Source organism: Stegostoma tigrinum, chromosome 14 (genome assembly GCF_030684315.1).
Source record: "Stegostoma tigrinum isolate sSteTig4 chromosome 14, sSteTig4.hap1, whole genome shotgun sequence".
NCBI lineage: Eukaryota > Metazoa > Chordata > Chondrichthyes > Orectolobiformes > Stegostomatidae > Stegostoma > Stegostoma tigrinum.
The window spans coordinates 18,888,596-18,900,904 of NC_081367.1; the positions used below are offsets into that span (position 1 = coordinate 18,888,596).

Consider the following 12,309-nt stretch of genomic DNA (forward strand, 5'->3'; position numbering starts at 1 on the left):
TTCACTGTTTACTGGTTACATGCTGATATAAGAGCAGCACCAGACTAAGTATATTTTTATAAAACACTTTTAATTCAAAAAAGGTTCTATTGAGGTGAGTAAATCCAACAGATTACACACAACTGAGTGCCACAAGATTCTCAGTCTACAGATGGCTTAATAAATACATTGTCCATTTCCATCAATATCAATGACTGGAGATGATAGGACACCAATGTTGGTCCTTATAGACAGACTTCAACAAATCTATGTAAAATGTTCTATGTAAAATGTTCCATACAAAAGCCACAGTCTAATTTTGGTTAGTGACAGAGGGATAAAAGAAGGGGCAATGATCTAATGAAGGTGATATAAAAAACTGGATAAGTCTTGCATCAAGATGCACATACTGACTGACACAAGGTTAATCAAGTAAGAATCACATTACCAATGTAAAATCAAACAGGATTCAAAAGAAAAATATTGCAGTATTTAATGCAGCAAGCTCACAGAAACTAAGAGGCCCTCAGAGCACAGAATTCTCTATTTATTGCTATGACAAGTGAGCTTGAGAGTTGCTTAATAAATGCTTGTCACCATTAAGGCAAAATTAGCAAGCCAATGCCCATGATCTGTTTGAAACACGAAACTGCATAAAAGCAGTAATCAAAAATCATTTGAAAAAAGGTTCATATTAATTAACTTGGACGCAAGTATTATTTGTCTGTGTCTTTCTAAACAACACAGCTCAAAAGCTGATGGATAGATCTGCTACATAAATTGGGTATGGCCCAAGGAAAAACTGAGAAACATTTGGTGCATATGTTGAAAGAAGGAATCAATTCATTGAGATAGTGTGAAGGGAAATTTTTTATACACAAAAAATAGTCATAGCTTGTTTGATTTAGAACACTGTAGAACAGTCAATGTTCTGGTTTGTCGCAACTGTCAAAACATGAGCACAGTGCTCAAAGCAAGTTGCTGGATACAGACCAACCTGAAGCTTCTCAACAAGATGGATGCAAGTTTTTTTTTGTTTTCCATAGATGCAGTTACAAAGCATTTAACTGAGAGGGAAAAGTCAAGAAAACTTGCCATAGTAATTATTTTCAATTAGCCAAGTATGGCCAAGTTGCAAGTTTTGAGGGTTGTTTTCACTTTTATTAAACTCATTCATTTATAGATTTGGCGCATTAGTGCCAATGCCGACATTTACTGGCTGTCCCTAATTGACCTTGAAAAGATGGTGCCAAGCTGGCTTCTTGAATTGCTCTAGTCCATGTGGCATAGGTATACCAAAAATGTTGTTAAAGGAGGAGTTCTGGGATTTTGATCCAGCTACAGTGAAGAACGGCAATTTAGTTTTAACTCAATGGCATATCACTTGCAAGAGAACTAGGTGTTTGTGTGTGTGTAATCCTCGTGGAGGGTTTGAAAAGTGCTCAGCCTTGCTGAGTTCCTACAGTGCATCTTATAGATGGTTCACATGGCTGCCAATGAGCAGGGATGAAGAAAGTGAGCGTTGAAGATGGTGGTTGGGATGCCAAGAGAGCTGCTTTGCCCTTGATAGCATTGAGCTTCTGAGGAATGTTGGAGCTGCAGACACCCAAGCAAGTAGAAAGTATGCCATTACTCTCCTGACTCATCTTATACCAGGTTAAGGAGGTTTATATATTTATATTTATATTTACATGCAGGAACAGTTCAGTTTCTGGTCAATCGCAACTCATAGGACGTTGACAGTAACAGACTCAGCAATAGTGGCTGAACATCAAGGGGTGATGGTTGAATTGTCTTGAGAGATAGTTATTACTTACTGATGTGGTACAAAATGTCACTTTCCACGTATCAGCTTCGGCCTCAATATTGTCAGTTTTCTACATCTGAGGAGTTGCAAAGGCTGCTGAGCACTGCAGTGAACTTCTAACCTGATGATGGAGGGAAGTTGATCAGGTCAAGAACATTTCAGGTGTTCCTCAGAGTAATGACATCCTGTGGTTGAGATGTTTGATCTCCAACAACCATAACTATCTTACATTATGCTTGGTGTAACTCTAACCAACAGGGAGATGACCTCTTCAATCCCAGAGAACAGCTTCATTAGGATTCCTTGGTGACATATGTGGTCAAATACTGCATTGATATCAAAGACACTCATACACACTATCCCTCCAGGTTAATTCTGTCCATGCTTGGAACAAAGTTTGGAAGGGTCAGGAGCTGAATGAGCTTGGTTGAATCTAAGTGGAACATTAGTGAACAGATTATCATTGCGCAAGTTTTGACTGATAACGTCATTAACAGACGTTCCATCACTTTGATGATGAGCAAGAGCAGACCAGTAAGGCAGCAATTTGCTGAGTTGATTTTAGCCAGAAGTCTTTTGGTCAGGAAGTATCTTTGCAGAGAGATGAAGAATTAAAATCTCAGGGAAATGACCTTTCAGGATTCTGTTTCGAAGAAAGTTCTGAAAATTCATCAATGTGAAATGTACATTCAGTTTTGCTCCCCATTAATGATGCTCAGGGCTGCTGACTATTTCTATGATTTTCAGTATTTCTTTATATAATGCTACTATATCAGGATATCCTAAAACAGTTCATAATCAATGAAATTTTTTGAAGTGTACCCTCTATTACAAGAGGGAAACATGGCAGTCAATGTGCGTCAAGAGTTTGCTTTACTGGAGTTGACTGAGGAACAAGTGCTGACCAATGCACAAGAAAACACACCAATGGAGTCACAATTTTTCACATCCACCTGAACTGTTGAGCAGGGCCTCAGTTTGGCCATCTCATCCAAGGAGACAACACCTCTAAAATGCAACATTATATCTTTAAATCCAATGCTTGAGCCCATCATCTTCCAATTTGAAGACAAGGTGAACCATCAAGACAAAATAAAAATTCAGACCATTCAAACAATTTATGACACACCTCTACAGCACAAAGAACGTGAATCCATATGTTCTTTTTAAAACGACTTTCAAATCTCTATTATGACGTGCATGATAATGAAACCTGAGCAAATAAAAAATGCAGTTAAGTAAATCATCCCAATGATGACACCTAGTGACATGATATTAATACTACAATACAGCTTCACAATATACATGCTGTCAGAAGTAATAAATGAATTTTTCAAACAGATGACATTTTACTTGCATATGCAGTTAGAGTTCTTTTGTGTCAGAGCATCCGGTCAACTTCTCCATCTTAACTGATGGTCTCATTTGACCTTAGGCTTGCCTCTCATTTTATATGCTATATGGTCTTCACTATCCTTAACTTCAATGCAGGAGGAACACGCCAAATCAAGTTTATCAATGCAGGTACAATCAAGTTACTTTAGGGTACAAGTAAACAAATCTAACCAAGTATTTTTGTTATGACAAGAAAAGGAGACAAGCATAGGTGGGTGTGGAAGAGACCTCTCATTGCAAGCAACCTAGCCTGTTATAAAACAGTTAAGATGATAATCTGCTCTTCAAAAGAGGAGTCTGTTATGGCACTGAGTAAAAGAATAACGAAGCAACACACATTGATCAGGGAACTACTTGGAAACTGAACTGTAGCAGCTGATGTATCCCAAATATAAACATGTAATTAAATTTGCTTACTATATACTGATCGGTGCATTTGGCAATTGAAATTTACTTCAATCTGATCCCCAGAGTCTCTTGCTTCACTTTTGTTTCAGGGGTATGTTGCAGACAAGATACAGATGAACTATTTCAGGGTATATAAAAAGTCAGTGGCAAAAAAATTTATACATTTGTTTTAATCTAAGCACTCAATGTATTCTAAAAGACATCCTAGATGCCAAAAAGTATTTGTTTGAGCTTTTAATTCATTCCAGCATTAAAACAGATGTATTTGGCCATGTGGTACCGAAGACATAGGACATGAAGCAGATCCTTCGAATTTGAAAGAAGGGCAGCATGGTGGCTCAGTGGTTGGCACTGTTGCCTCACCGTACCAGGGACCTGGGTTCAATTCCAGCCCCAGGTTGTGACTGTGTGGAGCGTGCACATTTCTCTCCTCCTCCTCCTCCTCCTCCTCCTCTCTTTCTCTCCGCCGCTCCCCCGGGCTGAATGGCCTGCTCCACATTGTAGGGATTCTATGATTCTAAGCACAGATTTGACTGGTTACACTGCTCCATGACCTTCTTGAAGGTTATTTAAATGAACAGATACAGAAGTTCAGCACACTTTATACTGAAAAAAAAAATTCTGCTTGGAATCAAGACTGAAGCCCAGCCTGTAATCAAGATTCTTAACAACTAAGCACAGCCATTTCTATCCAAAATAAAGAATGCACAAATGAAATTTTAATCAATTTGTAAAATAATGTTAAATGCAAACTAAATGATTCTCACTTTTATGGTTGATACAAGCAGCTCATTTTAATCACAAACATTTAACAAATAATCTGGGCTGGATTTACAGTTCAAAAAAGATACTGTACTCATTGCTGACCACAAAAGAAAGCTGCTCACATGTCTACTGACCACTGGATTTCTCCTTTCCTAATGTTAGCTTATATTTTGTGCCAAGTCAAAGGCATTTCCATACATCTAGCAACACTGATGTCAGCACAAATAGTAAAGTCAGATTAAGTATTTCCACAGGCAATAAACTAGACACAATGATCACAAATACAAACAGTAAAATAACCTGAATAAGGAGGACAGAATGTACTTGAATTGGAAGAGGACTAATATACTGGAAGGGGAAATTTGCTCAAGCTGCTTGGGAGGGTTTAAAATGGTTGGGGAGGTGGGGAGACGCGAGCAGGGAGATAGTGAGAATTCAGGTCAGTCAGTCAGAGACCAGTGCACTTGGGAAAAGGAGCAAGTCAATAAGTCAGGGTAGACAGGAACAAAGCAGAAAATGAGGCAGGACTGACAAATTAAACTGCATTTCCTTCAATGCAAGAGGCCTGACAGGTAAGGCAGATGAACTCAGGGCATGGTTGGGAACAAGGCTGGGATATCATAATGATTACAGAAACGTGGCTCAGGGATGGATAAGGCTGGCAGCTTAATTTCCAGGTATAGATGCTATAGGAAGGGTAGACTGAGGGGCAAGAGAAGAGGGGTGTGGCATTTTTCATTAGGCATAACATTATGGCTGTACTTAGGGAAGATATTCCTGTGAGTACGTCCAGGGAAGTTGGGTGAGAAATAAGAAAGGGTGGTCACCTTTTTGGGATTGTATTATAGACACCACACCCCTCCCCATCCCCAAAAAACAGTCAGCAGGAAATTGAGAAGCAAATTTGTAAGGAGATCTCAGTTACCTGCAAACAAAATACAGCGGTTATGGTACAGGATTTTAATTCTCCAAACATAGACTCAGACTGCCACAGTATTAAGGGCATGGATGGAGAGGAATTTGTTGAGTGCGGACGAGAAAATTCTGATTCAACATGTGCATGTACCTACTACAGGAGGAGCAAAGCTTGACCTACTCCTGGAAAATAAGGCAGGGCAGGTTACTGAGGTATCATTGAGGGAGCACTATGGGGCCAATTTCATCATTCTACATAACTGACATCTATCTTAAACCAACAAAACAAGCATTTTAATCACATTTTTATCAGAAATTGTGGGTTTTCCATGCCTTAAATGGAGAAATATGGCATTCCTCAATATATGAGATGTTTCTTGGATGATATTTCCTAATTATATAATTAGATGGCCATCAAAAACACAGATTCAAACCATTCACTAAGATGCTATCTTTAAAGGTTTTTAACAGTCTGACCAATGACATAAAAGGTGAACGTTTTTGTCATTTTAATCAATTGTCCTGCTCGCACTTAGGGAGATTGACAAAAGCAAACACTTGAGAGAAAAGAATTTCTGAAGGGAATTTCTCGATTTCCCCATGCAGACCACCTGAGGTTTGTGTCTGTTTCAGAGCAGCAATGATGTGAACACTGATAGTTTAAGTCTCAATTAGACCCACTTAGTTGTACTACAGAATCCTTCAGGAGAAATAGTCACCGTGCTGTGCAAAATTTAATTTGCATATACACGTACTGGTGAAAAGGACCCAACTTCTGCAGAGGACTTTGTTCTGCTCTATTGTATATTGTTAACTTGTTTTCATGTTTATGGGACCAGGATAGCCCTAGAAGATTTTACTTTAATAACTGACCATGCAGAACTGTCAGGCAATGAGGCACCATGGGCACTCCATTCAGAAGCAAAGGAAGAGGCTGTTTAGCCTATGAGGATTACACAGTTCTTTTGAATAACAATACAGTTAATCCCACCCCTTCCACATATCCATGCAATATATTGTCCCTTTTAGGTGTTTCTCAAATTCTTAACCAACAACTATTGAATCTGTATTAGTCACATTGCTAGCCAGTACAGTCTAAATCCTAAGCACTCATGTAAAACATGTGTGTGCTTTCTCATAGCATTATTAGAAATTCAGAGGAGTAGTCCAAATCTGGCTGCTTAGTTACATGTTGAACAAATACCATATTCCATTCAGCAGGAAATAAAATATGTCTACCTCTTATTGTTCTGACCCAAATATATGTTATACGTGATCCTTTACTTTGCCTCTGGCCCATGTGTACCTCACCTGGGAGTATTTGATGTCCATACGGGGTATCAAAGTAGAAAAACAAAAAAAAAAATTCTACATCACTCCTGAAACCTTTTAATGGAAACACTTGTGGAAAATTCCATTCTTATTGCCATCATTACTTATCACTCTTGGAAGAATGTAAATTGTCACTGAAATAAAAGCAAAATGCTGCAGATGCCAAAAGTTGCGGCAGTGGTAGCAGCGGTGGTAGCGGTAGTATCAGGAGAAAGAGAGGTACAGACTTAACATTTCGAATTGAATATAAATCTTCTGGACCCAATTCTGAGACAGCATACTCAACTCAAAATAATAAGTTGCTCTTTCCACAAGTGCTGCCAGATCTACTGAGTATTTCCATTGTTTTCAGTTTTATTATACAATGGTGTGGAGGTGTTTCATTTGTTAAGCCCATCAAGTGGCTTACTCAAATATCCAACATTAAATTTCTTACACTTACCTCTACCTCTTGAAGAACTTCTACCTCTTGATGCCCCAACCACTGTTCCACCACCTCGTCCCATTAATCGTAGCACTGCTGTACTATTTACAGACATAGAAAAATTTCTCTGATGGGTTTAAGTAAAGAACAAAATTAAGCCAGTTAATACATCGTGACATTGCAAGTCAAAGTGAAGAACTAGTAAATTCAACAATACAGAATCCTATACATCCAATTAACAGCACCACACTTGTTCATATTGATTGAATTCAAAGGGGAGATTTTCATTCTGAAAATGCCATCAACACTAATCTAAAGCTATGACTAAAAGGCAAAATAAATTTAAAATGATCAAGAAATATTTTAGATAAGATTTACTTATACATCTAAATAGATCTGTTTGATTTACATAAGCATCAGTGCTATGTGCAGCTTCGTGGTCACCATTCCTTTCTTCCCTCCTGCTCGTTTATGTATCAGACCAAAAAGGCTGTTATTTGTGGAGCTAATTTAATCAAGCTAACATGGAACAACACTGTACCATCATTAAAAGTTGCATGAGCATTCTGAAGAAATAAAATTCTCTTATTCCATATAGAACTCCAAGTAAATAAAAAGCCAATCCATGTAAAAGGAAACTAATCATTTCTAACACCATAATCACTCACCTGTTCTTCTTCTGTAAAAGGTACAAGTGCTAAAGGTAGTAGGGGCTCCTCTTGTAAAATAGGAAGAAACTCCTTATCAGTTAGATCCACGGGAATCTAAATAAGATATAGAATTAAACCATTAAACAGAGTCTTTTGCATGCCTGCTTCATATAAAGGATTGTAGACAAGAATGGAGCCAACACAGCTTCTCGTACAAATACATTTCAAAGTGTGCAAGTTAAAACTAAACAAGTAGAAACGCAAAAATGAAGCAAATTAGTAAATCAACTGCCACATTATTTCCAGCTATTCTTTTGCCAAAGACATACACAGAACCAAAATGGCCTGAGGATTTAAAAACAATTTGGTCAAAAGACAGGCCTCGAGATCAGAGCATGGTTTAAAAATGCTGCGGACACTGATATCACATGAGTTACCACAGGTAAACTATTTTACTAAGGGATTCGACCTATTTCTTTAAATTTTGTCATTATGCTGGGACCAGTGTTTTGGACAATCAAATAACAGAGGAATAGAGTACTTTAAATAGTGGAAGCAAAAGATCAGAGAAAAAAGATATGATAAATGAGAGAGGACAACATAAAAACAGGAAAGTAGCAGTAAGAAAAATGGTGATCAAAATGATGGAGGAACAGACCGAGGATACAAACATAAGAGTGTATCTACTGATATGGCTAGAGGTTGCTAAAGTAATACACAGAATTGAAGGCACTCTGAATGTAAACAGTATTCGTTCAAGTTATACAAACCAATGACATATTCTGTAAGAGGACGTCCAATGTTGGGAGCAGGAAGTTCAAGGGTATTCAACGCTTAGCAAGCACAGGCAAAAGGCAAAAGATCAAAACATTAAATGAGAGAGAACCTTAGCACAGAAAATCATAATATACAGTCAGTTTGGGTGAAGTTTAGACACAGCATAGGCCAGCAGACATTTGTAGTTGTGTACAGGTTATTACCAACAGTAGTGGTAACGTTGGACCTGGTAGAAAATAGGAAATGAGAGATGCTTGGAAAAAGAGTAATGTAATAAAATTGTACCGTTATTGATGTCCCCCATATTTATGTTGTTTTTAGGAGGAGGAACACTCGCTGGGATCCGAAAATGCAAAGTGATGGTGCTGGCAAAGATAGGATTTTATTCAGCCGTGCTGAAAAATTGTTTGAATTAGTTTGTTTCATGTCATTTTCATAAAAAAGTTGTAATAAACTTGCTTTATTGTTAAAGCTAAATATACAGTCTCGCATGCTATGGTTCACTGAAATGCCACAGTGTCAAGTTAAAAAATAAACAAAATATGAACCATTAAGCCAGATTTCAGTCTGGGATCCGACTTGTCAAATAGGAACATCAGCTAGGACGATAAGAGCGTGTTCTTACAGTATTTGATTATGGTGGATTTAAGAAGGATTTGTGTGGTGAAGATCAAGGCACAAACTTTGAAGACGGCTTTGAACACTGCACAGTTTTCTGGGAGTCCAAGATTTTAAAATGGACTATTTCAAATATCTGGCTACAGCTAAACTAAGAAAATTAGCAGCCGAACTGAAGGCGGAAGGATGGATGTTGTAAGGAGACTCTTCAAGTGATTATCCAACATTTATAATTGGAATAAATGAAACATGAAATTGACATGTCATTGCAAGAACCAGATCAGACAGCGGCAGAAATGAAAATCTTAAGTTAGAGAAGGAGAAAGGAAAATACTTGAGTTCAAAGAAAAACACAGGAAGGAGGAATTTTAAAAACTATTTGAACTGCAAGGAAACAAGGCTATTAGACAATTTGATTTGGCCAAAGGAGAGCCAAGACTAATGAAGGAAGGCAGGAATAGTCTGGAGGAGGATTCTGATTCTACTGAAACAACAAACAAGCAGTTAAGTTTCATAGCTGACGTGGGAAGTCTCCCCACCAAAGGTTTCTCTGATTTAGAAAAAAAAATAGCCTGAAACTATGGAAGAGGATGACCTTTGTTTTTGTGCCTGATCAACTAGGTGTTTGGTTTTTCAAGACATAAAACCTCTAAATCTTATTGCTTTGGTAAATTTATAATAGGAGCTTTTTTTTTTTTTAAAATGTTTGCACTGTGATCGGTCTCGATTGATTTTTAATAAGGATTGGTATTAAGTTATCCCAAGGTAATAGCGCGGAAAGAGAAAGGCTGGTACAGTAGACAAGTGCAGCAAGTCTAATACTCAAGCCAGCAACAGCTTGGCACAGAACGAGTAAGACTGATAAATTAAGCATTTATTTCAAAGGAAGAGGTCTGACAGGTAAGGAAGATGAACTTGGGGCATGATTGGGAACATGGGACTGGGATATCACAGCCATTACAGAAATGCAGTTCAGGGATAGAATGCACTGGTAGCTTGACGTTCCAGGGTATAGATAAGTCAGGAAAGATAGAAAGGGATGTGAGAGAGGAGGGAGAAGAGGCATTTTTGGTCAGGGAGAACATGACAGCTGTACTTGAGGAGGATATTCCTGGGAGATCATCCAGTGAAGTTATAGGGTGGAACTTAAAAATGAGGATGGGATGGTCACCTTGTTGGGCACGCGCCCCCCCACCCCCCCATAGTCAGCAGGAAACCAAAAAGCAAATGTGCAAGAAGATTGTGCGTCTATTAGAAAACAAAATTCTAATAGCGGGGATTTTAACTTTCCAACCATGGACCTGGGACTGTCACTGTATTAACAGCTTGGATGGGAAGAACTTGTTCAGTGCGGACGAGAAAACTTCCTTATTCATTATGTTGATGTAGTTACTAGAGAAGGAGCGATACCTGACGTTCCATTGGGAAAGTAAGCAGAGCAAGTGACTGACATGTCAACGGGGGAACACTTTGGAGAAAGTGATCATGATTCTACAAGTTTCAAAACAGTTACATTAAGGATAGAACTGATCAAAAATTAAAGTTTTAAACAGAAGGAAGGCCAATTTTGACAGTATTAGGCAGGAACTTTCGAGTTGATTGGGGGAGGCTAATCCAAAATAAAAGGAATGGTTGGGAACTGCAAAGTCTTTACAAATTAGATAATGAGAGTTCAGAGGCAGTTATGTTCCTGTTAGTGTGAGGGGCAAGGCTGATATGTGTAGGGAATGCTGGATGACTAGAGAAATTGAGGCTCTGGTCAAGAAAAAGCAGGCATGCATCAGGTATAGACAGCTGGGACTGAGCGCATCCTGAGAAGACTACAAGGGCAGTAAGAGGACACTTAGGAGGGAAATCAGGAGGGCAAAAAGCAGACATGAGATAGTTTCAGCAAATAAAGTTAAGGAGAATCCAATGAGATTCTATAAATAAATTAGAGGACAAAAGACCAGCTAGGGAAAGAACAGGGCTGAGTAAAGATCAACATGGCCATTTAATGTGTGGAACTACAGGAGATGGGTGAGATACTAAACAAATATTTCACATCAGCATTTGCTGTTCAGAAGGCACATGGAAACTAGCGAACTTGGAAATAAATAGAGATGTCTTGAAAAGAGTTCATATTATATAAGGAGGTTCTTAAAACACAAAAGGTAGCAAAATCCCCAGGACCTGATCAGGTGTTTCCCAGAACTTTGTGGAAAGCTAGGGAAGTGATTGCTGGACCCCTTGATGAGATATTTATATCATCGATAGCTACGGGTGAGATGCTAGAAGAGTTGAGGTTGGCTAACACAGTTCCATTATTTCAGAAAGACTGTGAGGAAAAGCCAGGGAATTATAGACTGGTGAGCCTGACTTCAGTGGTGGCCAAGTTGTTGGAGGAATTCTAAGGGATAGGATTTACGTGCATTTGGAAAGGCAAGGACTGATTAGGGATAGTCAGCAAGGCTTTGTGCATGGGAAAATGTGTCTCATCAATCCAATTGTCACCTCTTCAAAGAAGCTTAAAGGCGGCTGAAGGCAGAAATCATCTATACAGGCTTCAAAGCATTTGATAGGCTCCGAATAGTAGACTGGTTAGTAAGGTCAAATCGCATGTGACCCAGGGGCACTAGCCAACTGGATACAAAACTGACTTGAAGGTAGGACAGAGGCTGGTATTAGTAGTTTCAGACAGAGGGCCTATGATAACCATTGTGCCGAAAGGATCGGTGCTGGGTCTTCTACTTTTCATTATTTATATAAATGATTTGGCTGGGATTACAAAAGGTTATGATTAGTAAGTTGGCAGATGACACCAAAATTGGAGATGTCGTGGACAGTGATGATGGTCATCTCCGAGTACAACTGGGCCTTGATTAGATGGGCCATTGGGCGAAGGAGTGGCAGATGGAGTTTAGTTTAGACAAATGAGTTGCTGAATTTTGGCAAGTTAAATCCAGGCAAGACTTACCCAGTTAATGGTGGAGCTGAAAGAAGTGTTACTGAACAAAGAGACATGGGGTGCAGATGCATAATTCCTTGAATACTCGTCACAGGTGGACTGGATGGTGAAGCTGGTGTTTGGCACACTTGCCTACATGGATCATAAGTGATTTTACAAGTTGGGATGTTATGTCGCAGCTGTACAGGACATTAGTGAGGCCATTTTCAGAACACTGTGTACAATTCTGGTCGCCCTTCAAAGGGAAGGATGTTGTTAAACTTGAGGCAATGCTGGTAAGGTTTACAAGGAT

General features: G+C 38.8%; 1 protein-coding gene across 2 annotated transcripts in view; it reads right to left on the minus strand.

Moving 5' to 3' along the window:
• The window catches only part of gigyf2 (GRB10 interacting GYF protein 2), a 135,708-nt gene that overhangs the window by 93,647 nt on the left and 29,752 nt on the right, over positions 1-12,309 (minus strand). For both annotated transcript variants that reach the window (XM_059651035.1, XM_048542022.2), the window contains exons 4-5: positions 7,694-7,789; positions 7,044-7,152 (exon numbers count right to left, since the gene is read on the minus strand). In XM_059651035.1, the coding sequence (XP_059507018.1) occupies positions 7,044-7,152; positions 7,694-7,789 (205 nt within the window). The remainder of the gene's footprint in view (positions 1-7,043; positions 7,153-7,693; positions 7,790-12,309) is intronic.